Raw genomic sequence first — 26,307 nt, 5'->3', positions numbered from 1 at the left:
AAAACACTATCTTTAGTTGTTTGATATATTTCTTCTAGAAGTTTTAGGGTCTTCGAGAAGAAACAATGAACTTTTTCACTATTTATATTTTATCATGTTAATAAATTTTCCAGATTTTCTGAAGTGTGCCTTAATAAAAATTGACTAAGAGTTAGCATTCATAATATAATCTAAACCTAGGAACAAGATGTTTTTAGCAATGAACTTCAAATAAGACTTGAAGGTCTTCAGAAAATACTGTATTGCCAGAGTTTATTCAGAAGAGTTTGAAGGTAGCTTTTTAACAACAGGCTATCATCACCTTCAGAACGTGACAAAGAACAGAAACAGGAGTGGATGAGCTCTTACAATTTCTTTTTCAGATTCCCCAAGCACGCATAGCTTTTCAAAGACACATTTCATTGATGTAATCTCCCTTCTCCGCTACAACTGAAAGTTTTAGGTTGAAATTTAGACTGGAATCAAAGCACCTAAAAGCTTCACAGTACATGAGAATGTCTTTCCATCTGTTATGTGTGGGTTGGATACCTACATTTGCCCAAGTCTTTTGGCTGATTTAGATACCCAGACTCCTGGGAGGTGCCATTCTGGTTGCAGCTGATCTGCCAATCTGTACCATTTTCAGCTCAATATTCTTGGTCTTCATCATATGAAACATGAGAAGCAGAAAAGCTTTAGGACAATAGCTGGTCCTTGATGCCTGCTTTTAAAGTAACAGGGAATGGGAGTTGACTGGTATTCCCATTTTGTTCCCATTTTTTCTGTGTGACTGCCTAAGGTTGGTAATCTGGGTAATAATGTTGTCTTGGGAATCTGCTGGCTCTCCTTCTCCAGACCTCTTGCTGCAGGACATCCAAACAGGAGGCTCCAGCCAGCAGAGTGGATTTGAGTGTGGGAACACACGTGCTGGCCCAGTTGCAGCAAGTGAGGCCTGTGCCTCCTGGTTTTGTTTTAACAGCAGCTTCTCCTGTGTGAGAATCTTTGTTGTTCACTTCACAGCTGGTCTGAGAAGGTACAGGCTCAGCCTCGGTGTGACACAATGAGAGGGGCACTGTCCTGCATTAGCTGTGCTATGAGGCAACGGGTCTCCTGATGTAGTTCAGCTCCACTCTGACACTCAGGATGCCATCAGATTTTCACATCACTGCTGACATCTGACTTCCACTGAAAAGGCTGGGGAGACTCACCAACTTCATGTAGTTTAATTAGATGTCAGTTCCTGGGAACTGGAAATAGTCCTTTTTCTCAATAGACAATTAGCCTACTTGATCCCTGGCTGTGTATTTCACTGGCTCCTGCTTTCAGCCTTGCTTTATGTTGAGTGTTCACATCTGTATTTTACAACTGTTCCAAGACAGGCTGTATTTGTTGCCAAGTGTGCCAAAAGAGATCCTGAATCAGGGCTGATGTAATTTCAGAAGTTTTAAGAACTGATTGCTTCAACAGTCTTTGTACTGGGGCAGTGTGTGACCAGCACTGGTTGCAAGACCAGTCTTATCACTGCTGAACCCTGTGGAGTGATCACAGCTTTGAGAAGGGCATTTCTGACACCACCTCAGTAGATGTAATTTGAAATAACAAAAATTAAAGTTATGCACCGAGGCAGATTGATACTTTTCTGGTCAGAAGAGATATCACCAAAGACAGTCACTCACAGGGATTCCCTCTTACCTAATGAAATAAAGGAAGCAGCACATAATCAAAGATGCAAGAAAATTTCTCTGAAGCAAAATGTAACATAGGTTTTTCACAGCATCATGATTTAGGTAAAAAAAAATATAAAAATCTATGGGTTGCTTGGTATCTATAGCTCATTCATCTCATTCTAGGTGGCTTTGTGCAGGCTTGCATATCCCATCAGCCAACATGCTACTTCATGAAGCCTGGCACCAGCGCTTCTGAAAACCAAGGCCTGAGTCTTTCACACTGAATATTGTAGACCTTGGCCTCCTTCCTCTTCTGGGCAAAACATTTATGTTGGCTTAAACTGAGTGAAAAGCTTTGGAAAAATCTGATGGTTCAGACTCTCTTCTTATGCTTTAATCATTTTGTGACAAATTCTGTTGCTTTACTCACAGCATCTAAAGACTCATTTCTGATGTGTCAGTCTCAGTGGGAGTAACCTTTAACATGGGCACTTTTCAAATGCCATTTCTCTTTCTAAATCAACAAAATACTAATTAAGGACTTCTCAAGCTTAATAAAATGATGTGAACTTAGGACACTGAGGCCTTGATCTTGATACAGGTTCTAGAATCCTACAAGCGCTTTTAAAGCATAACCAACCATAACAGAACCTAATAAAATTTAAAAGTGTAATTTCCCAATGCTAACAGAACTTGGATTCAACACGTTTTTGTCTTAAAACATGTTAAGGCATTGCCATTAAGAATTTGGAGTACTAGGTCAAAAACTAGTTCTGTGTCATTTCCACTGGGACTATAAATTGTTTCCTTTAAACAGTTATTTAAAGATGATCCACATGACCTCAACACAGTTGCTGATGAAAAACAGTACAAAATCTCTTTCCAGAGATTAACACACAGGTTGACAATACAAGAGTGCAGCTACACATTTATGCTAAAATATTGCACAAATAATACACAATGACCAGCCAGATGGCTAAAGTTTGAAATACCTATAACATCAGTTGCCTAAGACTGTCAGGGTTTAAACAGTAAAATCTCATACTTTTGAATAGTACTTAATTAATTCTATAAAGGCTATTTTAGAAGATAAATTCAAGCCAAATGAGCAACATACTAAGCTTTGTAGCAGTTTAATTAAATTGCCCAGATTGGCAAAGACCATCCTCCTAACAAAACTAATCATGCCATGTATTAGAAAGCTCAGTACGCTTTTCCTGAAATTGCTGTTTGAACTCAGGCAGTGGCTCAAGACCACTAAGAGCACAGGAAATGTGCTGAAGGTCTGGGTCAGCAGTCCATCCAGCCCAGCACTTTGACTCTACTGCATCAACTGAGATGCAGTTAAAGGGGAGCAAGTGAGCCAAGCCACTCCTGCAGTCCCATACCAGACATTGTTATTGTCCATAAGTTTGCCTAAACTCTTTGAGTTCACTTATGAATTTAACAGCCTCCACAACTTCCTACGGCAGCAAGTTTTCAGACATTTTAAAACTATCTCCTACTAATTACAGGTTCCCTAGTTTCTCCACTATGGAATTTGCTGAAAAACAGTTCCGAGCAAATTTCACCTACTCCTTCAATACTTTTTTAAGCCTTGGCAATTCCCTCCTCCTTGTTCCCAGTCACTGCAAACTGAGGGGTCCTAATATTTTTGATCTCTCCTAGGAAAACTGCTACATTCCCTTGACTGTGTCAGTGATACCTACACCCACATATGTATTTGGAAAGTAAGCAGTGCTCAGGAACATTACCAGGTGCTAGAACAGTCATCGGCAATAATGAACATGCTATGGGAGTCCTGAACAACACAGGCTGATGCCAAGGAGGAATCTTCTTCCATATAAAACTGGAAACTATTCCTGGGATCACTCTTACCAGGCAGTTTGCAAGAAAAGATGATTTACTAAAACTGGCTGGCTTCATGACACCTAGCCTCAGTTTCCATAAACATTTGGGGCACACTTAAATTACTAATATATAAACAATTCCTGACAGTACCCTGAAGAAGTTTTACATTTTGCATCTTTCAAGGATTAGTTAAGGGACACACTCTCAAGCAGCTTTTAAAATCTCTTCTTCACCTTAAATTACAATTTGAGCTGGTCTGACACAGCATATACACTATTAGAATACAACAATTTTAAAATATAAAACTATTTTATAGTATTTCTCTCTTCAAAGAATTCCAAATTAAAATATAATTTTATTGTAACTCAAGTAGCATAACCACATCCTACAGAGATATGTAACAGTGACTTGGACATCCTACCACCAACAGACATGACAATTTAAAAATAACTGCATCTTAAGATCTTCTATATGAATTATTACTACATCAGTGTGAACAGGGTGGAAACTATTCAGATCTTGCATCTAGAGAATTAACAGAAGTACAAATGTTCGAAGAGGAAAATGCTCAATGTTTTCAATTTTTATTCAGTAAACTCTTCACTATCAGCAAGAGAAACCACAGGGTGTTTCTGCAGGCTGAAGCAGGAAAGGAGTTTAATGTTTTCTCAAAGTATTTGGCTTATTTCTACCACAGAATAACTGAATTTAATAAAAATGGTTAGAGTCAGAAAAAATCCCTGTAAGACTAAGAATACAAACAACAAAAGGCGGAAGGGAGATCTGTGCTAGGCAGAGCTGCAGCTACCTTGACTCAGAGGACTGTCTCCAAAGAAAGAAAAAACTTAAGGCCAAATGTTAAGACCTATCTCCAAAAAGGTCTAGAAGTAACTTTTATCAGCAAGAAGCAGAGACTGCAGATCCTTAGAGCTATTTCACTCCCCCAATATGGTCACAGCAGTGTCTCTTAAAAGCAAAACAGCAACAATACAAAATATAACTGATTTATATTTTACTAATCCTTGTCTGCAGGTGTAAGAACATTTTCATAAGCAGCCCAAGATTTTGCTTGTGCCAGACAAATACACAGTTAATGTATTACTTCACGGGAGCACAGTGAGGGACAGAATGGAATTTAAAACACAGAACTAGCTCATCTTTTTGTTTTGAATATGTTCTTTTGCACACTAATTAAAGCCAAAAATCTCATTAACTCCACTGAAATAACAATTAAAACCAAGCCTTCATTCTGTAAGATATGCTCTCTACTTGAACTTCCATCCTCCTAACACAGGTAGTGATGTACTAGCAGACTGACAGGTTTCAAAACAATTTCAGCTAACTGACAGGGAAGAAGGGCAGCATCAGACTTGTGGCATCATCATGCATATTTACGTTACAACAAGAAGGGAAATGTTCCCCTGGTACTTTCAGCGTCAAAAAAAAGAGATTAACTATAAATAGGCTAGCACAATTAATAATTATTCTTCATCATGTGGTTAGTAAGTAAGAAGGAAATAAACCTATGGATGTTATTGGAAAGTACCAATATCAAAATTGGATTCATCCTGATAAGGACCCTAGATGAGGTTAAGGACTTGCAGAGCAGGAAAACAAAAGCAGTTTAGGATTAATCCACGAGCATGTTACTTCCATAGCAGAAACTGTAAATACAAGTAGAAGTCCAAACTATTTCTGTCACTATGGAGGGAAAAAAATAAAAAGCAGATAAGTAAACAGTGAAACAACTCAAAGAGCTCTAAAAACTAACTTCATGAATGATCTCATGGCAAGTCTGACACATTTTTCTTCTTTTGCTCACAATTATACACGTGCTGAAGCAGTTCTCTAAATAAAATGTAAAAACGTAAAGAATAAAGTTTTCTCTCCAAGTAAACACACATGATACAGCCAGTCAAAAACTAGTCCTCAAAATTATTTTGCCATTTCTTTTGATTACATATATGCAGTGGACCTGTAAGGCAAAAAAGATTTTATTTTAAAAACCTCTACATATGCAAAATATTGATAGTATTTTTAATTTATTGCTTAGGTTCTAAAAGTTCAAATTTAGTCCAAAGTAAACCGAACAACCAAACAACAAATGATTGTGTTTAGAAGTATACTAGATACTCTTTCACACAGATACACAACACATCCAGAATTGAGACAGTTGCTAACATTCTCCTCTACTCAGCTATATAAAGTAATGAAGACTTTTCTAATTTGGGGAAGTTTTGCAGATCCCATTTGAATAAGGTTTATGGAAGAGAGTCTAACTTATCCTTACCACATAATGATGATATTAAGCATTATATATTCTACAGCCCAGTTAAAATAATACCTATATTTCTTAAAGGACAGGAGTGACTGAAACAGGTTATAATTCTTCTAAGCCAGCACAAACATCAAGAGAATCAAGTCAGATCCAATAAAACTTTATTTACAAGTTTGGTATTCAGAGTCACATTTTCAAATCTTTTATAGCAGGTAACAAACTGTGTTGCCCAAATAAATGCTTTTATATTAAGAGCCTCTCTGTCCACAGAAGAGGTTATTAACTACTCAATGTACAAGAAAATTTAAAAATATTTCTTTTTCCTAATACATACAGGCTTATTTCTAACCAGCTAAGTCTTAGGTGAAAGACCAAAACTATAATTTTAGAGTTCCTGGGACATGAAAAAGATTTTTGTATTTGCAATAAAGAAAAAAAAAATAAATCTATAAACATCAAGCTCATTCTGTCTCTCCAAAATATCTTGGCTTTCAAACACATCCTTCAGTACCAAGGACTATCAGCCTCCTGAAGGGAAAAAGAAAAAGGTTAAGTTTTTTAATCTTCACTGAGGTTAAAGAAACCTAAATACACTAAATATTTGTGTCATGTGTGAAGTTGTGGGATATGCCCACATATGGCACTGTTCTCTCCACAGTCTGGCACTGTCTACAGCCACAGAGGCAAGAAAACCAAAGGAACTGGACTGAATTTCAGTGTAAAGGAGTATTTTGAATCTTTCCCTCTCCCTAGACACCCACCACCTCACCTTGAAGGAGAAAGGAACTGAATGGGTTACTTGATATCTTCCTCTACAAGAAATTAGTTACGCTTTGTGAATTTACATATTTTTCCAGAATCAGTGAAATCTGGGACAAATTTTCCAACCAAGTTAAAAGCCTCTGAACATCTGTAACTAGAATGCTAATAGATCTACCAATAAATATATCATAGGGGAAAAAAACCCTCCAAAATCCTATAGTAACAAAGCTGATTCCTGGTCTGTCATATGTATCAAAATACTAACAAATGTGGGGAAGTAAAAAGGGAAAGAGAAGAGTGGGGGGAGTGTTTATGGGGAAGCTAGAACAAGTTACATTAATTTTAGCCATTGTTAAAATTATATATATAAAATGAAGAAATAAGAGTACGTTACATTACAACTGTGGTTAAAGCACACTTCAATATAACCACATAGTAAGAGACTGTTCCTGTACAGCAAGAAAGATTACAAGTTGGAGCAAAACAATACCACCAAAAAGCAGAGTTCTGTTTTTTCCCTCATTCCATAGTGGTTTTGTGGGATGAGTGTGTTTTTCAGGGTAGTAGGGAGTTGTTTTTTTTGTGTTTTTTTTTGTTTGTTTGTTTGGTTGTTTTTTTTTTCCCCCTAAAACTTCCAAAAAAACGAAAGGGTAAAGCGTTCGAAAATGTTTCCTTGGACCTTTAAAACCCTAATTTAAAGAGAATAAAATCACAAACCATTCCTATGCTAGCAGAAACAATATTATTTTTTGAGTTGTTTTACTAGGAAAGAGGAGAGAGCTTCAGGGTTGTTATGTTTTGTTTTGTTTATTATTAATCTGAAAGCATCTATATTTAGCTTCATATGGTTATAAGTGCTGAGTCAGTAGCAAATGATTGTAAGCAAAACCCACAAATAATGGAAAGACTTTACCAAAGCTGTATTTCTAAATGCACTACTAATAATATACATCAACATGGAAAAAAAAAAGAAAAAGAGACAGCAATGGTTTGTCTAAAAATACTGCAACTGAAATCAGCTCAGCACTACTCATAAGATTTTTAACCAAAAGGACAAAGGTAAATTAATTTTTGAACATTTTTCAAATTTAGGAAAGCATTGTAGCTAATGTTCTTGGTCATTCTGACTTTAAAAAATTTGAAAACACTGAACCTTTTAAGAGGCTGGTACAGCCAAGCTCTCTGTAAGATGTACACTGTATCTTTAAAAGTCTGTCTGCAACAAGATTTAAAAAGGGTGTATTTCTAGAAAAGGGTGAATATAATACAACACAACTTCCAGGCAGAGCCACAGTCATGCTCTGTCATTAGGGCACGTATTCAGAACAATTACATTTTTCTCCCCTAATAGCTCCAATCAAGATGTTAATTAGCAACATGCTTTATCTCGTAACCCATTTCAAAAGCCTTAGCACTTTGACTTACTGTTGCTCGCATCCTTTTATTTCTCTCATTCAACTGGTGCTACCACAGTGACAAAGGATGAAGGAAGATTCAACAGTCACCACTCCGGCTGCTCCAATCTGTTCCATTCACTTACTACTGAGGTAATCTTCGGTGATGTGTTGAACACTGCCCCCCCTTTTTTTAACAGGGCACCTTAACCTAAACGCCACGCCGGAGTATCTCACTTTACCTTCCTCTATAGCTGTACATCCACGAAGCATGTGGAGGCAGGATGCGAAAGGTGGGATCAATTAACAATATAGTCAGCAATACCTACCTCAAGCCTTCCTTCCTATCAAATTAGCCAACGTACAGTGAGCTTCCTGCTGTACACGAATGTATCATGTCACCATAGCAACTAAATCAACAAATAGCTGCTGCAGCATCTGCTTCTGGATCATCTAACGTCAGTCAACAGAAGGTTCGGGTTTAAGAGAACAAAGCTTCCAAATATATGCCATTTTATAACTGTATTTTTAATCTAGCCTCCTGATCCCCAGATAGGGTACACTAACTCGGAATCAACCAACTTCTGACTTCATAATCTGTGATGCAGCTTCTGACTTCATTTTGCAAGTAAGCCACAAAGAAAGGAGGAAAAGAATACTTTATAAGAGAATAAAAAGATACAGCAAGGAAATAATCAACTGCATTCTAATGCACTCTTTCTCAAATACTGTTACTTTATACCATATATTTATTAGGACACATGAAAAGAAAGAAGTATGTTCCCCAACTTTGCTTTATAATTTACATACATCTGCCCTAAATAATACTTCAGCCAGAAATACCTTTTACTCAATATTGAATACTGAAGACATTTCAGATGGCTGGCAAAGATGGTTTCCCACTATTAGTCTTCACTTAAGAGCTAAACTGAAAACATCCAATATTGTTTTCTGGCAATCTCACATCTGTGGTCCTTAATACCAACAACAACAGGGGACTACTGGCACACCCTCACCTGAGGAAAGACAGTTACATCCCCCTCTTCTTGTGAGAAATTATTCAAATACCACTTATGCGTCACTCTGGTTTAAGTCCTACCCGATAGGCAGACAAGATACACGAAACTGCTTTGAATTGTTCTGGTATTCGGAATGCGACAACATGAGACTACTGATTAAACGTTTTCTAAGATATAAAAAAATTTTAACATTACTTGGGCAGTAATGTCTTCAAAGGAAGTTAAGTGTACATACACACACACACTTTTATATATAAGGACTCAAAGCTATAGCATACCCATAACAAAAAAGGTAAGTTTCCAATATTTTAACTTTAGGTTATATTCATTATGTTTGACCAGCATGAAATTATTTACCACATGAAAACTTTCTAGGTAAAATGTATCAGTTATTCATATCCAGTATCATTTTATTATTAAAAACATCTACTTTTAGTTTTTGAAGCACATGTTTTTCCATCCATATGCAGTCTTTTGTTACAAGGAAAATCATTACATCTAGGTTGGCTCCACAGAGTGTGGGTCAGTGAACATGGAAAATCAGACACAGACTCATGATGTTAACTCTGCCATGGCTCCAACATGGAATTACTGTGATTTGTAGGTTTGTAACCTCATCTATGCCAGAGTTCCCATTTGTAGGACTAGTACAACAATATTTGTAAGTTCCTACATGCTACTGATCAAAGAATACTGCAAGACTAGAGTGTTGTTATTCATTAGCAGCACAGGAATTGCCAGATGGAATCACATCTGTGGTCGAGCTAAGGTGATGTCAGTTACAAACATGACACAAATCGTTTTTCCATTGATTGTGTATTCAAGATCTGCTTTTTATAACATAACAAGGCTAATGAGGCTATGAACTACTCTTTTCCACAATCAAACCCACTAATGCTTAGAAAACATACTAAATGGAAAAATGCAAAATATCTGTGTAAGAGGTATTACAGAGTGTGTGATTATTAAATACGAACATCTGACATCAGTAAAAAAAGCTAAATTAAAACAGTACTTTAAATTTTATTTCCATATTGCCAAAGGCTTATGAATCTCATGGCTGTGAAAAACATTACTTTCATATAATTCTTTCTTAAAGCCATCTTTCGTAAGATTATTCTATCTCCCATCTTCTTTTACACCTCCTAAAAACTTCCTCTCTCTACATTTATGTTGGCTACTAACCAAAAAAGAGTTCTGAAAATTTAAGGCTGAGCTTTGTACTATACCACACCAATTCACAAAAGACTCAGCACACGACATTTCTGTGTTATCTCTAAGGGAAAGTAATGTTAGAATTTTCTTTTTTTGCCTTAAAGTATCTTCTGGTTTTTAGTATCAATGACAGATGAAAACAGGCCTCTCACCGTTATTTATAGAATTGTCCTATAGACTTTGATCTTTGTCCAAATAACATGACATAACAATCTCAACTTCCACAAATTCCAATTTACAGGCTTCCCATTTCTACACAATTCTCTACCCTAGCATCTGCTAATATTGAGTGTAAAGATCTAACTGCTCTCTATATATGGAGTTTAACACTTTCTCAGTGAAGAATAGTAAGCATACAGGTAGTGAAGGCCACTAACAAATCTTGGCTTTCAGGAATAGGGGGGAAATCCATACAGAATTAAGTAAGTGTTACATAATATGTTACAGTAGCAATTTACATTCTTGGGATTTTTAAAAAACAAATCCAATCCAAACTATTTCAGCTTACACAGATAATAGCATCATGTTCAAAAAAAGCATAGAGAAAAAAGCCACCTTTCTGGTGACATGCTCCTAAGGCCTGTGTTTTCAGAGGACAGACCAAGCAGCTCTTCATCATTTTTCTAAAAGGCAGCTGACAGATAATAAAATCAGCAAATATTTCATCTTTAACTACTGCTATAAGATACTGCCAGCACCACTGAATGTGCTAAGATGACAGAATATCCCTAGAAGCAACTGGAAACAGGGAGATTGGACAGAAGACTAGACTGCTCATTAGCAGTGACGTTCAAAAACTATAGGTTTCAATTAGTTTTCATTACTTATTGTAGAAAGGTAGGTTGAAAAGGTCTGAGAATTGTTTTGGTTCTTTTTTTAATTATTATTATGGCAAATAAATTGTATTCATTTATGAAAAGTTTTTTAAAATCTTACTGTACTTGTGTTTCTCCCCCTTCTCTTCATATGGAAAATGATCAGCAGAAAGCTGACCACTGGGAAGACAGGCAGGGAAAGATGATTTGGGGCCTTGTTTTGTAAGAATACAAAGTTTTCTTATAAGAACCGGTAAAAGATAAGTGTTAAAATCTTCATCTAATGTCACTGATAAACATTCAAGACTTGTAAGTGTCCACATACAACAGTGTCAATCAGGGTATGTTCCATACTGTCTAATTCTTTATTCTTGAGAAAAACTTAGCATTTTCATCTACTTGCTTTTGCTTTATTTGTCTGATCTCTTTTGCATTTTCAGTTCTCACAGCTTGGCTAAGCAAAGTCTTACTTGTCTCATTTACAGCAAACCCAATCTGTTTCATCAGGACTGACACAGTCTGTGGTTAGCAGATAGTGCACAGAAAATTGGCTTCTTAAAATAATACCACTAGTATATCTTTAAATCAGCAAAAATATAAATGTAAGCAGTGTTTCAAAGAATTTGGATAATTCAACGGACAAACATTTGTGCTTCAAAGTTTTAAGCTAAGCCTTGTTTACAGGGAATTAGAAGGAAGCAGAGTTAGGGGCAGTCACTGAACTCTAGAACTTTCTGAGGCATCTGGTCATGGCCGGTGGTTAGACACATCAACCTCTAAAAATAAAAACTGGAAGACTTCAATCAGATTATTCTCATTTCATGATTTGTTGTTTGAAGGCCGCAGGACTTCAGTTTCATAATGCTAAGCAAAAATGGATGAGCAACAAAACTCATACTGCACAGCAAAGTGGTAGCAAGGGCTAACTAATACCTGCCAGGTGCTAGTTCCCTCAGTAGGTGTTTTCCCTGAACAACAACTGCAACAGTCCACAACAGAATCAGGAAGTAAACTTTCACAGAAGTTTTACCTAGATGCATTGAAAATATAAAACCGCCAATTTAATGTTGGAAAACTAAGTAATTTAACAAAGATTGTCTGAAGTGAAAAACACAATTAAAAAAACCCCAACCCCCCAGGTTGGGGTGCTTAAGGTGCTATTAAATATCACACAGAATAAAACCCCTAATTTCTAAAAAAAACACCCCAAACTAAACTTAAAACTGCTGTAATGTACTATATGTGGCATTGTTCAAAGAAAGCCAGATGCTCTGGAGATTTTTCATCTGATTCCTATCAGTTTTTTACATACTGTATTTCCCATAATAACCCAGTCTTCTTTACAACACTTGTGGAATCAAAACACCCTTGCAATCATTTCAATTGAGTATCAAAACTGAAGACACTTTTCAGCTGTACTTCAACTGTATGTACTTCGCAACTCTCACTTTTCAGGTCGTACTACCAGTTGCCACAAAGTCTTCTGTGTCGAACAGGTATTATTTGGAGTTTCCCCATGCAAAAAATGATACTCCTGAAGATTGTCTACTTCCAGGCTCTCTGAATCTGTTGCAAAGATTTTAAGGCTGAGAAGGGAAGAGTTAGTTTGCTTTTTAGCTCGTATTTGAAACAACTTGAATAGTTGTGTTAGAGAGTTCTGCTAGTATTTTCCTTCCAAGTAATACCTCGTCATAACTAAAAACTAGAATCTCACAAACATTATGAAAGCTAGCCAAGATGAACAAAATGAGGGGGACAGCTAAAAGATTTTCTAAACATGTCTGAAAGGCATTTACCAAGAAGCAATATCCAACCCTATAAAGCAGATCAACCCTTTTCACCCAGGGGGTGGCTGGGTGCTGGAAGAGGCTCCCCAGGGAAGTGGTCACTACACCAAGCCTGTGTTCAAGAAGCATTTGGACAACACTCTCAGGCACATGGTATGACTTTTGAGGTGTCCTGAGAAGGGCCAGCAGCTGAACTCAATAATCCTTGTGGGTCCCTTCCAACTCAGCATGTTCTACGGTTCTATGCTAACAGTTGAACATTATTTCAGAAAGGTCATAGAGCAACAGTTGATTCCCCCTCTGCAGGTTAAGGCAGAGCCCTTTCAGCCCTTGTCCTGACTTCTTTCACTCTTTTGAAGTACAAAAAGAGGGCCTAGCAAGCAGCACTCTTCTTTCTCTCCCCTACAACCAGTAAATGCCATGAACTTCAGCTTCCCTGCAAAGATCTTCCCCAAGCGTGCCACAGCTGAGCTCACTCTGGCTGTGCAGTATCCTGTAATTTATACAGTTGTTTCAAGGGCCAGTGGGATAACTAGGAGCAAAAGGTACTACCTTCTCCATTTTTAAAGAACTCTCCTGAACAAAATTCAAATCAAATTAAAGTCTGTCATAAATATCCTTTATATCCTTTAAGAACAACCCCCTTCCCGCAATGCAATTGCAACAATTAAGAGAAAAATGTAAATAAGGAAGCTGAAATTGAATTCAAATGTATAAGGAGCATATAAGCCATTGGTTTACAAAGTATTATGGACTAGGAGAGAATTTTATATTTCCCAACATTGTTTCTGACAGCTCAGATTCCTGTTTGGGGATACAGCAAGTTAAAATCCCGCAATATTTAAAACTATTGGATGTGTCTAACATTTTTACCTTACACAGAGCACAAAAGGAAGCGCTAAAGGAAGAACTGTGTCTTCCAGTTATTCAAAACAGCATTTAAAAAAAAAAATTAGAATGTTAAGTGTTTCAATAGCACTTCTAATGTAGGCTTCTTTTACTCTGATAAAAAAAAGTACCCTATACACTCAGCTTTGTGTAAATTTAGGCTTCACTGTATATCAAACCACTGTCACAACATGAACTTGAGCAGGAAGAGAAATTAAAGTATACATCCTCAACTAGATCAGACTAGGAAAGCTCAGTCAGCAACGGACCAACGGTTTGGTGGGAGAAATCTCTACGCCCCAATCCTTTCCCATATATTTTCTCTTCTACTTCAAAAAGAAAGGGAGGAAAATCAAAGCCAAGGGCCGTTTTTCACTATAGCACATAAACCTGAGTTTATCTCTTTCTAGAGGATGTCCTTCTGGCTGCCCTATATAGTGTATTATTCTGTAACCCACAGAGGGTTAGATGGACTTTGCCCAGTTACAGCAAATCTCAATCACCATGGAACAGAATACAAGACTACTTTAGTTGGAAGGGACCTACAATGATCATCTAGTCCAACAGCCTGACTAACTGAGGGCTGATCAAGTTCTTAAGCGCATTGTCCAAATGCCTCTTAAAACTCTGACAGGTTTGAGGCATTGGTCAGAACTCTGGAAAGCCTGTTCCAGCATTTCACCACCTCTCAGTAAAGAAATGCTTCCTAGCAAAAAAACCAGGTATCGGCTAGCAGAGGATATATTCAGATTACTTGTTAGCCAAATGTGTAATTCTCCTATATTTTAAGAGTGGAGTTTCTGTAATTAAAAATATGACTTTGCAAAACGGTTACATTTTTGTCACAACTTACAGAGAGATTACAGGAGCCTGTGTTCTGAGGAAAGGGAGGTAAGCACTATGGATGCACACCTGAACTGTGGCATTCAGATCCTCACTTACTCAGCATCAAGTCTCCCATGGCATGGAGAAGGGGAGAAATGGGGACATGCCTGAGTGCAGGATACCACTTAGGCATAACTGTACCCTTCCAAACCTTACTGATAAAGAAGCACACAGGCTCAGGAACTGGGCCCACTTGCAACAGACTGCAGAGAAGAACTGGGCTGCCTCAGTGCTGATAGCTCCAGCCAATTTGCACCTTCTCACCTCATATAAAAGAGGGAAAAAAAAAAAAAAGTACAGATCTTTAGCCACCTTCCTAAAACATGAAAGGGATCATCTTCTGTACATGCTTATTTCTCCCTGTGAGAAATAAATGAAACGGTTTTATTACAAGCAGGGTTTCCATGATTGCCTCATGATGAGGAGTTTGTGATCAGGGGTGTTCTGCAGTTGCCTATGGCTGCAGTTCTGTTGCAGCCGTGACCTATTAATAGCTGTGATCATGTTACTCTTGCTTACTATTGCTGTGTGAAGGCAAACCGGGAAGCCTGTAAGGCAATGAGACCAGCCAGGCCTCATTGCCAAGGGAGCACGCGGCCGGGACAGGGAAACAATCTAATAGGTTGGTTAAAACGACCAATGGACTGCAAAAGAGAAGTGTGAGCCCGCCCTGAGAGACCCAATCGGGCTCAAGAAAAGGCTATATTGCCTTTTAGGGAAGAAAGAGAGCAGAGCAGAGCTGAGCATGGGAGGGACAAGGGAATAGTTATGCAAATTGAGAGACCTTAAAAGAACTGCCCCCCCCCCCATCTCGGGTGTGCTCTCAGGCCCTGGCACAAGGCAAACCTGACCGCACCCAGCACGCGCTGAAAATGAAGTTGTTTCACTTTATTTGGCCGTCTACGAAATTTTAATTTGAGATATTTCTCACACCCCCACTGACTGTATTAGCAACCTACAGTGACTAACTGACTTGAAATCCAATTTTCACATGTCATCCAATTCTCCCATATGTCAGTTTCTGAACAGATTCATTCAACAGGGGAAATCCTGCCTCAAGTATCTTGGGAGGAATCTACTGTATCAGAGACCAAAATTAACCTAACATTTATATCACACACATGAAATCCCATTTTAGAGAGAACAGAGGATTACTCAGAAGTTTTATGAGGATGTTTCATTCCATGAATTTTCATAGCAAATACAAGTAGAAAAGGCTATGAACTACACAGCCTTCACTCTTGTTTCTTCATTTTCAGATAGCAAATATTGAAATAAATATATCTGAATGCTAGCATAAATTGTGCAATAAGTCTGATGCTGCTTTCTCCTAACCAAAAGCAGCATAGTATTCATACACTATTATTTACCAAAGAATTTTGAATCTTCACTTTCTGCTGAGGATGATGGCTTCCTCTAGGAACTTTAAAGCAAGTTTTCAATGCATCTGCGATCAAGGATATAGTTTAAATACCAGAAATATCAGAAAAAATTCTGATCTCTAAGATAAAAAGAATTTATATTTAACTAAGACATAACTTCATCCTTCCTAACCAAAAAATATGATTAAGTCAGATAGAGGAAGGATCTAATAATCTTAAATCATCAAAACTCACATCCTTGTAGCCTTTTTGTTTTTTTTGCAGTGTTGCCTTTTTAAAAAAGTCATAGCCAACAACCAGTTAAAAACTTCCATGGAAATGATGGTTGCTACACAAAAGTACTAATCAATCCTGGGAAAAAAAAATACAGCTTTATAATGAGCTTCACTAAGCTGGCACTGAAGCACTTGCATGCCTGAGAGTTCCAGCGGTTCCAGGGAACACATTTCTGGTGCACTTCAATGCTATGAAGCCACTGAAGGAAGAAAGAATAATTGTCAACTAAAACAAACTTCAATGAATCTCCAAAATGAGAAGTTAAGACGTATCTGCTAATTCAATAGAGCCAAAGAGGAAGTACAAAAAGGAATGACAACAAAACTCAGCCAAAAAAGGCAGAAGCAGCCATGCACATACTCTATGTTCTATGAAATCAAAACACAGATGAAAGGAAAACAGCACAATATGGAAACCAGGGACAACAGTTACAACAGTATATGTTGTTAAACAACTTTTAACATGGATTTTTTTTTTCTTGTAGAGGAAAAGATCATGAAACATATGCAGTTCTAAGCTTGATTTTCAGCACCAGGGGAAAAACAAAGCAAGTTGGAACTTGATAATGTACCATATGCTTTTCAGAAGCAGAAGTGTCAGAAAGAAAATTGAGGAAATGCATTTAGCAATGTAGTCTACATCTTCACCATTATATTTCTGCTGTGATTCCCCGTATGTAAACAACCTGAAAGCCAAAAAAGGGGATTGTTTAATTTGTTTTTATACCATCTACTGCTCTGCTGACTGAAGATTTTCTCCTATGATAACAGGTTAAAAATAACTTTAAGATCAGATGTTTAAATATTTAAAGAAGAAACTGGTTTTAGAAACACTAACTTGTAGATTTGATGCTAAGTATCTACTTTAACACACACAGTATATACATATACAGAGTGTGATTTTTGGAAAACCCACTAAACATCTAAACTTCTCCATAAAGTTTGGAGGGTAAACAACATGCTTCCCAAGCTAGAAGTATTACTTTATCCCAACACCTTGCCAAGAAATAAAGCTGACTAAAGGTCAAACACCGTGTGTCCAATTCCCAGAGAAAAGGAAACAGTTAACAGGTACTGGGCTACTTTGAGAATGCTATCTACCTTTTCTGGTAATAAAAGACACAGAGGTTATATAGAGATGCCTCACTTTGCCACTGCTAGCTTTAGTGGGAAGGTGTTATGAAGGTCCAGAACTCCAGTGCTGCTGCAAACTTGTGTCAGCAATTTACTGTTTTGTTTTGGAATACCACTGGGTGCTGCAGAAACTTTCCAAAACAATTTAACATCAGTGTGTCAAAACAGTTTGAACTCTTGCCTCCTCTTTTTCTTTCCTCCCATCAAATCAGGACTCACATAATTAAGCACATCCTTCCTGTCCAGCCTCAACAATAATCAGTAGAGAATCACTCAAGTAGTATTCCTCACATGAAAAACTCTCAAGCACTTCTGTCCTCTCTCAATGTTTTCTCAGAGTCACTTGGTTTCTACCAACTCCTACAGATCTCCTCCATACTCCATTCACAACCCTCCTCACCATCAAGACGTAAGTACGTTACCCACTCATGCTGAACACAGTGACAGGAAGGTGTAAAAGTAGTACTTCTCTGCTTAACAGAGAAGGAGAAGCCAATAGGCTTAGTCTTTGCTTTTCCTTTTCACTGGTTTTATCCTATCCAGCTAACAGTAGTCCCTTGTTCTGTGGGACAGAGAATGTGGTAGTCTCCCACAGCAGCACTGAGTGACATATGAACATCCAGTTTAAGTTCCCCATGTCTTCTGATTGGACACTCACATTCTAACTTGGTGGATTGTTTTGTTCTAAAACATGGTGGAAAGTTACAGCTTTAGCCTGATCAGACACTTCCGCTATTTGAAGCATATGACCTTTCATCTCAACATGTTCAAATATTTGTACTGCTATTTCACAGTTACACTGCTAGCAGAACTTCAAGTATTTGAAATAGATTATCTTGAAGATATGAACTGTTTCAGAAAAGTACTGAATAGTCTGTATTCATTTGGTAACTCAGCTATGCAGTATATACAACATAAGTCACCATAATCATCATAATTAATTCTTTTAAGATGCAAGAAGGGGTGAATTGATTTAAAAAAATCCTTAGATGTTTTACAGCTGAACAAAAACTTACAAGTTCAGGATACAGTTAACTAGTCTAACATAGAAAATACCAACATATAAACAAAATAGGCAAATAAAGAATTTTCTACTGTTCTTCAATACCTTCTCAGTCAGGACTGACTATAACTAATTAGAATAGCTACAGACCAACCTATACACTATGAAGATAGAAAAACATATACATTTATTTACATGGACAAAACAGCTCTAAATTTTGATTGCAGGAACACAATCAAATTCTGTCAGCACTACAGATGAAGTTATAGTTTATGCAATCCAACACCACAACGCTGTTATGAAAGCAACTGGAGAAGTATTTTTCATATTTTAAGGAAGTAACCCCTACAGAATATGTGTACTGTAGCTAAGCAAACAGACTTTCAGAAAAATTAGCAACTCCATCATGAAGGTAGAAGTCTTCTCCCTTCTTGTAGTTTCAAAGTTACAAGGGGGAAAAAAGGAATTCAATGAACTAATATTCATGTTAAAAATATTTTTTAAAAAAGGTGAAAAAGGCTCAGCATTACAGTGTTTTGTACTTGAATACATTATACTTTATTTATATCTATCCTTTCATTAGCGTACCACATAAAACTAACCAACAATTTTAAGACTCTCATAAATAAATAAGCACCTGCCTGACCTTTCTGCAGCCTAAGTCTTAATTGGACAACCCTGACAGAGAAAGCAGTCCCTGCAATTCTGGATTTACCATATTTCAGATATACAAAGTATTTTCTACTGAGTGATGGCTTTTAAATCACCAGAAGCAAAAAGGGTTTCCAGTAAAGTTTCCTGCCACTGAACAAATGCACTTGCTGATTCTTCATGAATCATGTATCAGATGGGAAGGAGGGACAGAAAATGGAAGTCACAACTTTCACCAGACATTGTGGAACACGGACAGTAGACAACATTGTGGTATAACTGCTACTTATCATGAAATGAGGAAAAAAAATTACATTCCTTATTGATGACTGAGAATCTGCTCAATGTTTTCTAAAGATTCTCTTTTTTGAAATATACACGATCACTGTCAGTTCCACTTTAGACAGTAGCCTTTATGAGTTGCCCTTTATTTTTAACAAAAAAGAGCACCAGCAGTACATATGTTGTTTTTCCCTTAAGAAGATTAACACAAACCCCCATGAATTCATTTCTTTGAAGAAACACTTTGCTTGTTTTCCAGTTTTAATCTTACTTGGCAGGAGAAAGACACAACATTTTAAAGAAAAGGCATATCCAAAAGAACATTTAAACTCATATCTGACTCAAAATCTTGCATGATTACAGAGTAAGCCTGACAGCACAGCCTGACAGCCTTATTTCTGTGGAAGGCAGAACAAGTAGTTCAGTCTCAACTACTTTTGAAAGGTCATGGTGAATAGGGGAGGTTCCCAAGGACTTGAAGAAAGCAAATGTCAGTGCAATCTTCAAAAAAGGGCAAGGAGGAGGATTCAGGGAACTACAAGGTGGTCAACATCACCTTCCGCTCTGGGAAGATGAGTGAATAAATCTTCCTAGAAGCCATTTCCAAACACATTAAAGATAAAAAGATGACTGGGAGTAGTCGGTATGGATTTGCAAAGAGGAAATCATGCCAGATAAACCTAGATGGCCCTCTACAGTGAAATTACTAGCTTGGTAAACGAGGGGAGAGCAGTAGCTACCGTTTATCCTGACTTTAGCAAGGCTTTTGATGCTGTCTTCCATAACATCCTCACACAGAAACTTGTAAAGCACAGACTGAACATGGGCACCAAGACAGGCTGAAAACTGGACGAAGTGCCAGTCTCAAAGTGTTGTGACCAGCAGTGCAAAGTCCAGCAGGATGCCATCCACTAGTCACCTACCTCAGTGGCTGACCCTGGGGCAAAGAATGTTTACGATCTTCTTTAAAGACCTGGATGATGGGACAAAGTACATCATCAAGTGACACAAAGTTGGGGGGAGCAGCTGAGGCGCTAGACGGGAAGCACTGCTATACAGAAATATAAATTCAAGAAGTGTCCAGGCAGACACTAACATACAAAAGCAAGTCCCACCATTTAAGGTGGGACTCAGTCACAAGTATCAATGTAGAGATCATAGCTGCTACCACACGCTGTGCCTCAGCTACTACATTCTACCATAGGGAAAGGTTTATTAACCTTAATAAGATCATATGGTAATTTACATATATAGGTTCCGAACGAAGATATGATCATGGCAGCTTCTTAACTTGGCAGCTGTTTGGTGCCATTCACAAAGTTTTTTCACAATACAGGTTTTCTGCTTCACATCTTTACAAATCTCATCTCTGCACCAGTTCTACCTTCACCCCAACCTCTCACACACGGCCAAAGCTGCACAAATATATTCCAGATGAAGGATTACTATCTTTTACAGTGTCAATATGTCAGTGATACTGTTGGAAGGGAAAAAAAAGGAAAAAAAAGTACAACTGAATTTTCCTTACCTGTTGTGCTCCATCCCCACTAACAATGGGGGAAGTCAGAAGAGGGATTTCACTACTTATAAGCGAAGTGGTGTCCAGTAATGGTGGATGTTCTGCCATCATTGATAGCACATTAATTCACCAGATCACCTGCAAACAAAAGTTAAACTGGTTAAACTATTTAAATATTTCTGAATAATCATCCTTAAAAACAGCCTCACTTCAGAAACAACAACAACAGCAAAAGAATATTATGAAACCAGACTCCTTTCGAAAGTATGTTTTCCACAACAACCCAGCAATCATACAACCCTGAAGATGTGTTTTGTCAGTGAGCCAAGCCCTAGTTATAGAGAGAGGGTGGTTTAGACCCCCTCTAGTGGTTGGATTTCAGAAGAAGACACATCACAGACCTAGAGCTAACAAACCTGAACCTTTTAACTTTGATAACAAACCAAGGTTTTGTCTACGTTTGACTGGCACTGCTGACAAAACGCCTACTGAGGAAAAAAAGAAAAAAATAAAAGATAAAAGCAGTTGCCTTAGAACCTACATATATAGTGTTCTTGTTTATATGAAACTGGTAAAAAAACCCAAGACTTACAGGGTCACCACAGGGACACTTGCTTTTTTCTTTTTTTTTAATAATCAACCCACTTTTCCTATTATAATGAATGAACACTTATTTTAGGAACAACTTGTTATTAGAAAATGTCCAAGTGAGACACAAAAGAATTAAAAAAAAAAAATCTGCACAGTCTGACATTTCTTTAGTTTCAAAATGTATTAGACCCAGAAATAAAGCTGTGTCACTCTGATAACCAGTGGTCCTTTAATAGCTTTAATCAGCAGCTAAAACCTGGGGAGGGGTGGAAGAGGTAATGCCCACACACAAAATTATAATCCTCATAACTATACTACAAAAAAGCCCTTGCTAGCACACGTTGTAAAGTTACATGAAACCTGATGACAAGAAAAAAAGCCACAGAGACAAGAGGCCCATGAAAGCAGTGATACACTTCAACTCTGATGAGTATCACATAGCAACATAACAGAAAGCAGGGTTCAGCCGAGCATTCCTTTCAATTACTTTAACAAGTCATAAGTAAGGCATTTTCTGGTATTTTGTGTGTTGATGGTATATGAAGACTGCATGGAAGAATTAAGACCAAAAAAGCCGAAGATTAACATTTTTCCATGCTGGAAATACATATTACAAGTCTAATAAGCTGCTTTTAAAATTTCATTTAATTTTGTTTAAAAAAAGCGCAAACCCTAACCACTGAGTTATACTGGTTTCGTGTACTGTCTTAATCCCAGTTAGACTCAGTACACTTAGCTTTTGAAATACAAAATTAGATCAACAAGAATTCAGAAATTGGTATTTCTTAACAAAACAGAAAGATGATGGAAAAAATTCACTAGGGGTGAATGGCATATTTAGAATTCCCACAAGTTAATCATATTTTGCATCTGAAAACAGTGCTTAACATCAAACAAAGACATAAAGATTAAGCTCAGAAAAAGCTTGTACAGTATTTTTAAAGCAGAACTGCCTCTCCTAGCCAGTACTTACAGTAGAATGGTAAAAAAAAGTAGGTACAATTTTGAAGTTACACAGCCTGAGTCAGTAATGCTACAGGCATTACATGTTTTGCCTTGATATCATCTGGCTAATGAAACTCTGTACAAAGACTTCCAAACTTCTAACACAGATATATTGTCTGCTCATAAACAGAGATGTTTACAGGTTACAGCATTACCACTTTAAATAAGAAAGGAGTGATAAAATCAGCTTAATGACACTGCCTTCAGTACCAAGGTCTAGAGATACCTGGTAACTGCTGTCACACATTACTACTTAGAGGCATCTTCTCAAACTCCATCCCACCCAACTGACTGCCCTGCTGTGGGTTGAAAGCTGTAGTACAGTGCTGTCAGTACAAGAGGACTTGCGCACTAACAAAGCGCTATAAGCCTCTTGTACAGCTTATACGGTACATATATAGTACATACACAGGATGGTTTAACTATTCCTATACTGAAGGCTGTTCTGCTGTAAAATTACAAACTTGGAAAAATAACGTTATCATGCTGTTTGAGAGGATTCATTTCCTTTCCTGGTTTAGTCCGCATAGATTTAAGTTGAGGAAGAAAAATCCCTCTAGGTTAAAAGACTGAAACGTAACTGTGAATAATAAGATTCATCAACACTTATGCTAAGTCATTTATACTTGCTTAGCCAGGCTTATTAGTCTTTCAAACAGTAAGAGCAGAGTTTTTTATTCCTATCTTACTTTAAAAGCTTTCCTCCTCATCAATCAAATTCTCCAGGCTACAGTCAGTCCCCAACACTTCTGCAGGTGGGCAGAGGGCTGATGAAACTTACTTGGATCATCTTTCAAGCCAGCAAATTTGATGATAAGCTTCCCAGGATATTATCCAATGACTGTTTTAATGCACAGTGAATACACAGCCTGGAAGCAGAGGTTAGAATCAAGGCATTGATTCCTGCTCCCACAAGAGCTAAAACCAGGCTTGTTCTTGCTGCCATTTTTTGGTCTTACAGCTCCAAATATTTTACAATGCTTATCTAAGGTGTCACAGAAAGAAAGGTAATTCCAATACTCCAAGTAATGATGCAACACTCTTCTGAACTAAGCTGGCTTGAATTTCCCCAGGTTTAAGTTGAATGCAGCTCATTATTCCCAAGCTATGCTAACGGCTCGTTTCTTATATCAGAAAGCACTAACTGCCTTTATCACACAACATGACTTTGACTGAATTCATAACTTATGATGCACTCAGTGCTATCACCATTTTTTGGGCATAAACCAAAACATGTCTATCAAACTGAGCATCAGTGAGAATTAAACATAACTCAAACTGATTCCAATACAAACATCATTACAACTTCTTCAGGCCTTCCAAGACAGGATTGCTTTGGACATGCCCAACATTTGGTCTCACATTCATTCCTTGATAGAATCATCTAGATTGGAAAAGACCTTTAGGGTTATCAAATCCAATTGTTAACTCAGTCCAGTCTAGCATCAAACTATGTCCCAAAGCACCATGTCTACACATCTTTTAAATACCTCCAGGAATGGTGACTCAAACACTTCCCTGGGCAGCCTGTTCCAATGCTTGACAACCCTTTTGGTGAATAATTTTTTCCTACTATTTAATCTAAACTTCCCTTGGTGCAACTTGAGGACATTTCCCCTTGTTTTATCACATTACCTGGGAGAAGTTGACACTCACCTCACTACAACCTCCTTTCAGGTAGTTGTAGTGAGCAAGCCCAAAAGGCTCCATTGCCCTTCTCCGGACGCACTCCAGCACCTCAATGTCTTTCTTGTATTGAGGGGCCCAGAACTGGATGCAGGATTCAAGGTGCAGCCTCACCAGTTCAAAGTACAGGGGGATGCTCACATCCCTGATCCTGCTGGCTACTTTATTTCTGATACAGGTCAGGATGCCATTGGCCTTCTTGGCCACCTGGGCACACTGCTGGCTCACCCTCAGGTTCTTTTCCACATGGCAGCTTTCCTTTCTTTTGCTCAGGTGTTTAATGATTTGATTTTCATGAAAATTAGGTTTCCACAAGCACCTGAGTGCTTAGGTGGGTAGTCCACCTTTGCTACACGGCCTTCATGCCTCAACTGGGACATAACTAAATTCCATGTCTGGATCCAAGTGCTTTGATTTGTTCTGGAGACAAAGCATGCTGCTCATCGATAAACCCTGACAGGAGTTACTAGTACTGTTATTCCTGACACCTTCTACAACAATAATAAAAGTGCTACCTGTCAGACTGTGTAATCAATCTAGGAAAAAAAATAAATCAATGTTTTCTTGACAATACAATATTAGATTTCTCTGCGATGTCACTGAACAGTCTCGAAGACTAAGGGTTTAAACTTCGCACCAATGTGACACCACACGTTCATCAAAAGACTTTTCTCCAGCAGTAGTCAAGAGGCAGCAATCTTACAAGTCAGCACGCATAATATGGTCAGACAGTAAGACATGGTATGTCCACCCATTGCAGGGGCATTTTTTTTTTTTTTTTTTTTTTACTATGAGAACAAATAAAATAGCAATTTGAAATGAGACAATTACTGCATGGCAGAAGAAGAAGTCAGCTAAAATAGACAAAAGGTTGGCATCAAAATAAGAAATGGTCAATAAACTTATCTTGGAAATAAATGATATCACATTCAATGTAAGGACCTCAAATGGCTGCAGACAGAGCCTTTAGATTAGCAGGTACCAGAAGCTTGCATTTGAGACTTCTGGAAGATATCTACCTGGATCTTTGAAAATGACTTGCAGATCCCTTAGGTTCAGAGAAAGTCTCAGAGGTCTGGAAGAAAATTAGAAGTTTTTGCATTAAATACTGTATTGTAAAAGGGTAAATGGGACAATCTAAGCCTGTTAGCAAAGAGCGATCTGAGGCCAAATACAAATGAATGTCAACACTGGATGTTATTTGCAAGAATTAAAATAAAAGTAAGATTAATTGAAAAAGTTTGTCCAATTAACTTGATGCAAATCTTCTGGTGATGGACATTGCTAAAAAAAGGTACTAATAAGTGAACTGGAAAAACAATCCTAAAATCTTATTTGGCATTACACAACATTTCTCTTCAATAAAAACACTGAACAGATATTACATGGATTAAAACTGGACAGACAGTCCTTAAATATTAACAGAGTTGTTGAGCACGCGAGTTTCGAATAGGAAGGGAAGGTATCAGTTTTTGGCTTCTCATTACAGAACACATTTTTAACCAAATTCACAGAGAAAAAAAAAGGAAAAAGAAAAAAGAAAAAAGGAAAAAGGAAAGAAAAAGGGGAAAAGGAAAAAGGGAAAAGATGAAAGAAAAAAAGAAAAAAGAGAGAAAAAGAAATAGGAAAAAAGAAAAGGAAGTCAAAAGGAAGTCTGGAAATGACAAACCATGACAGTGACAAGAGATTGAAGTTATTTCACTCCACTAAAATGTCATGAATAGCTTAAAAAGTTAGGCATAACAGAAGATTTTAGTACATAAAGGTAACACTATTATTTCTAAAACAAAAAAGAATGAAGTCAATCTTGTGAAGGGTTGATTCTGACAAGGATAGAATAATAAAAATGGACAGCCAAACACAAACTTGCCAAAAGGCTTTATCAGTTATATCAACAGGTCTATATCTCTTAGCAACATGGAAGATGTTTTCCTTGCCTCTGGCTGCAAATACCTACAATCTCTACTGGAATAACTTTACAAGCTTTTGTCTACAATTTGCTGACTTAAAATAGTTGATAACTTTTCAAAGTGTAGTATGAGTCATAACTTCTTGAAAATATTGTTCCATATTAAAAATACCAAAAGCAAAATGTGCATACTGTGTAATTTCAGCCTTACTCCTCATAAAACTGCTCTGGATGATGTAACTGTCCTCTAACTCCACCTGGTTTCTGGATATACTCAGGATTTAGTGAGGTATTGGAAAGGGCACAAGGAAAGCAACTTGCATTTGGACA

The 26,307-nt window shown here is 37.5% G+C and overlaps 1 protein-coding gene across 7 annotated transcripts in view; it reads right to left on the bottom strand.

The window, feature by feature from the left end:
• The window catches only part of FNDC3A (fibronectin type III domain containing 3A), a 116,952-nt gene that overhangs the window by 77,223 nt on the left and 13,422 nt on the right, over positions 1 to 26,307 (bottom strand). For 3 of the 7 annotated variants that reach the window (XM_027890818.1, XM_027890820.1, XM_027890819.1), the window contains one exon: positions 20,796 to 20,924. In XM_027890818.1, the coding sequence (XP_027746619.1) occupies positions 20,796 to 20,897 (102 nt within the window). In that variant the 5' untranslated portion in view covers positions 20,898 to 20,924. Of the gene's footprint in view, positions 1 to 532; positions 623 to 20,795; positions 20,925 to 26,307 lie in introns of those variants that run through there. The other 4 variants (XM_027890821.1, XM_027890826.1, XM_027890825.1 and 1 more) reach the window with 3 other exon arrangements.

Source organism: Empidonax traillii, unplaced genomic scaffold, assembly GCF_003031625.1.
Source record: "Empidonax traillii isolate 1590-97213 ecotype Southwest subspecies unplaced genomic scaffold, ASM303162v1 scaffold298:size702513, whole genome shotgun sequence".
Lineage (NCBI taxonomy): Eukaryota > Metazoa > Chordata > Aves > Passeriformes > Tyrannidae > Empidonax > Empidonax traillii.
This window is presented reverse-complemented; position numbering and strand designations above follow the sequence as displayed.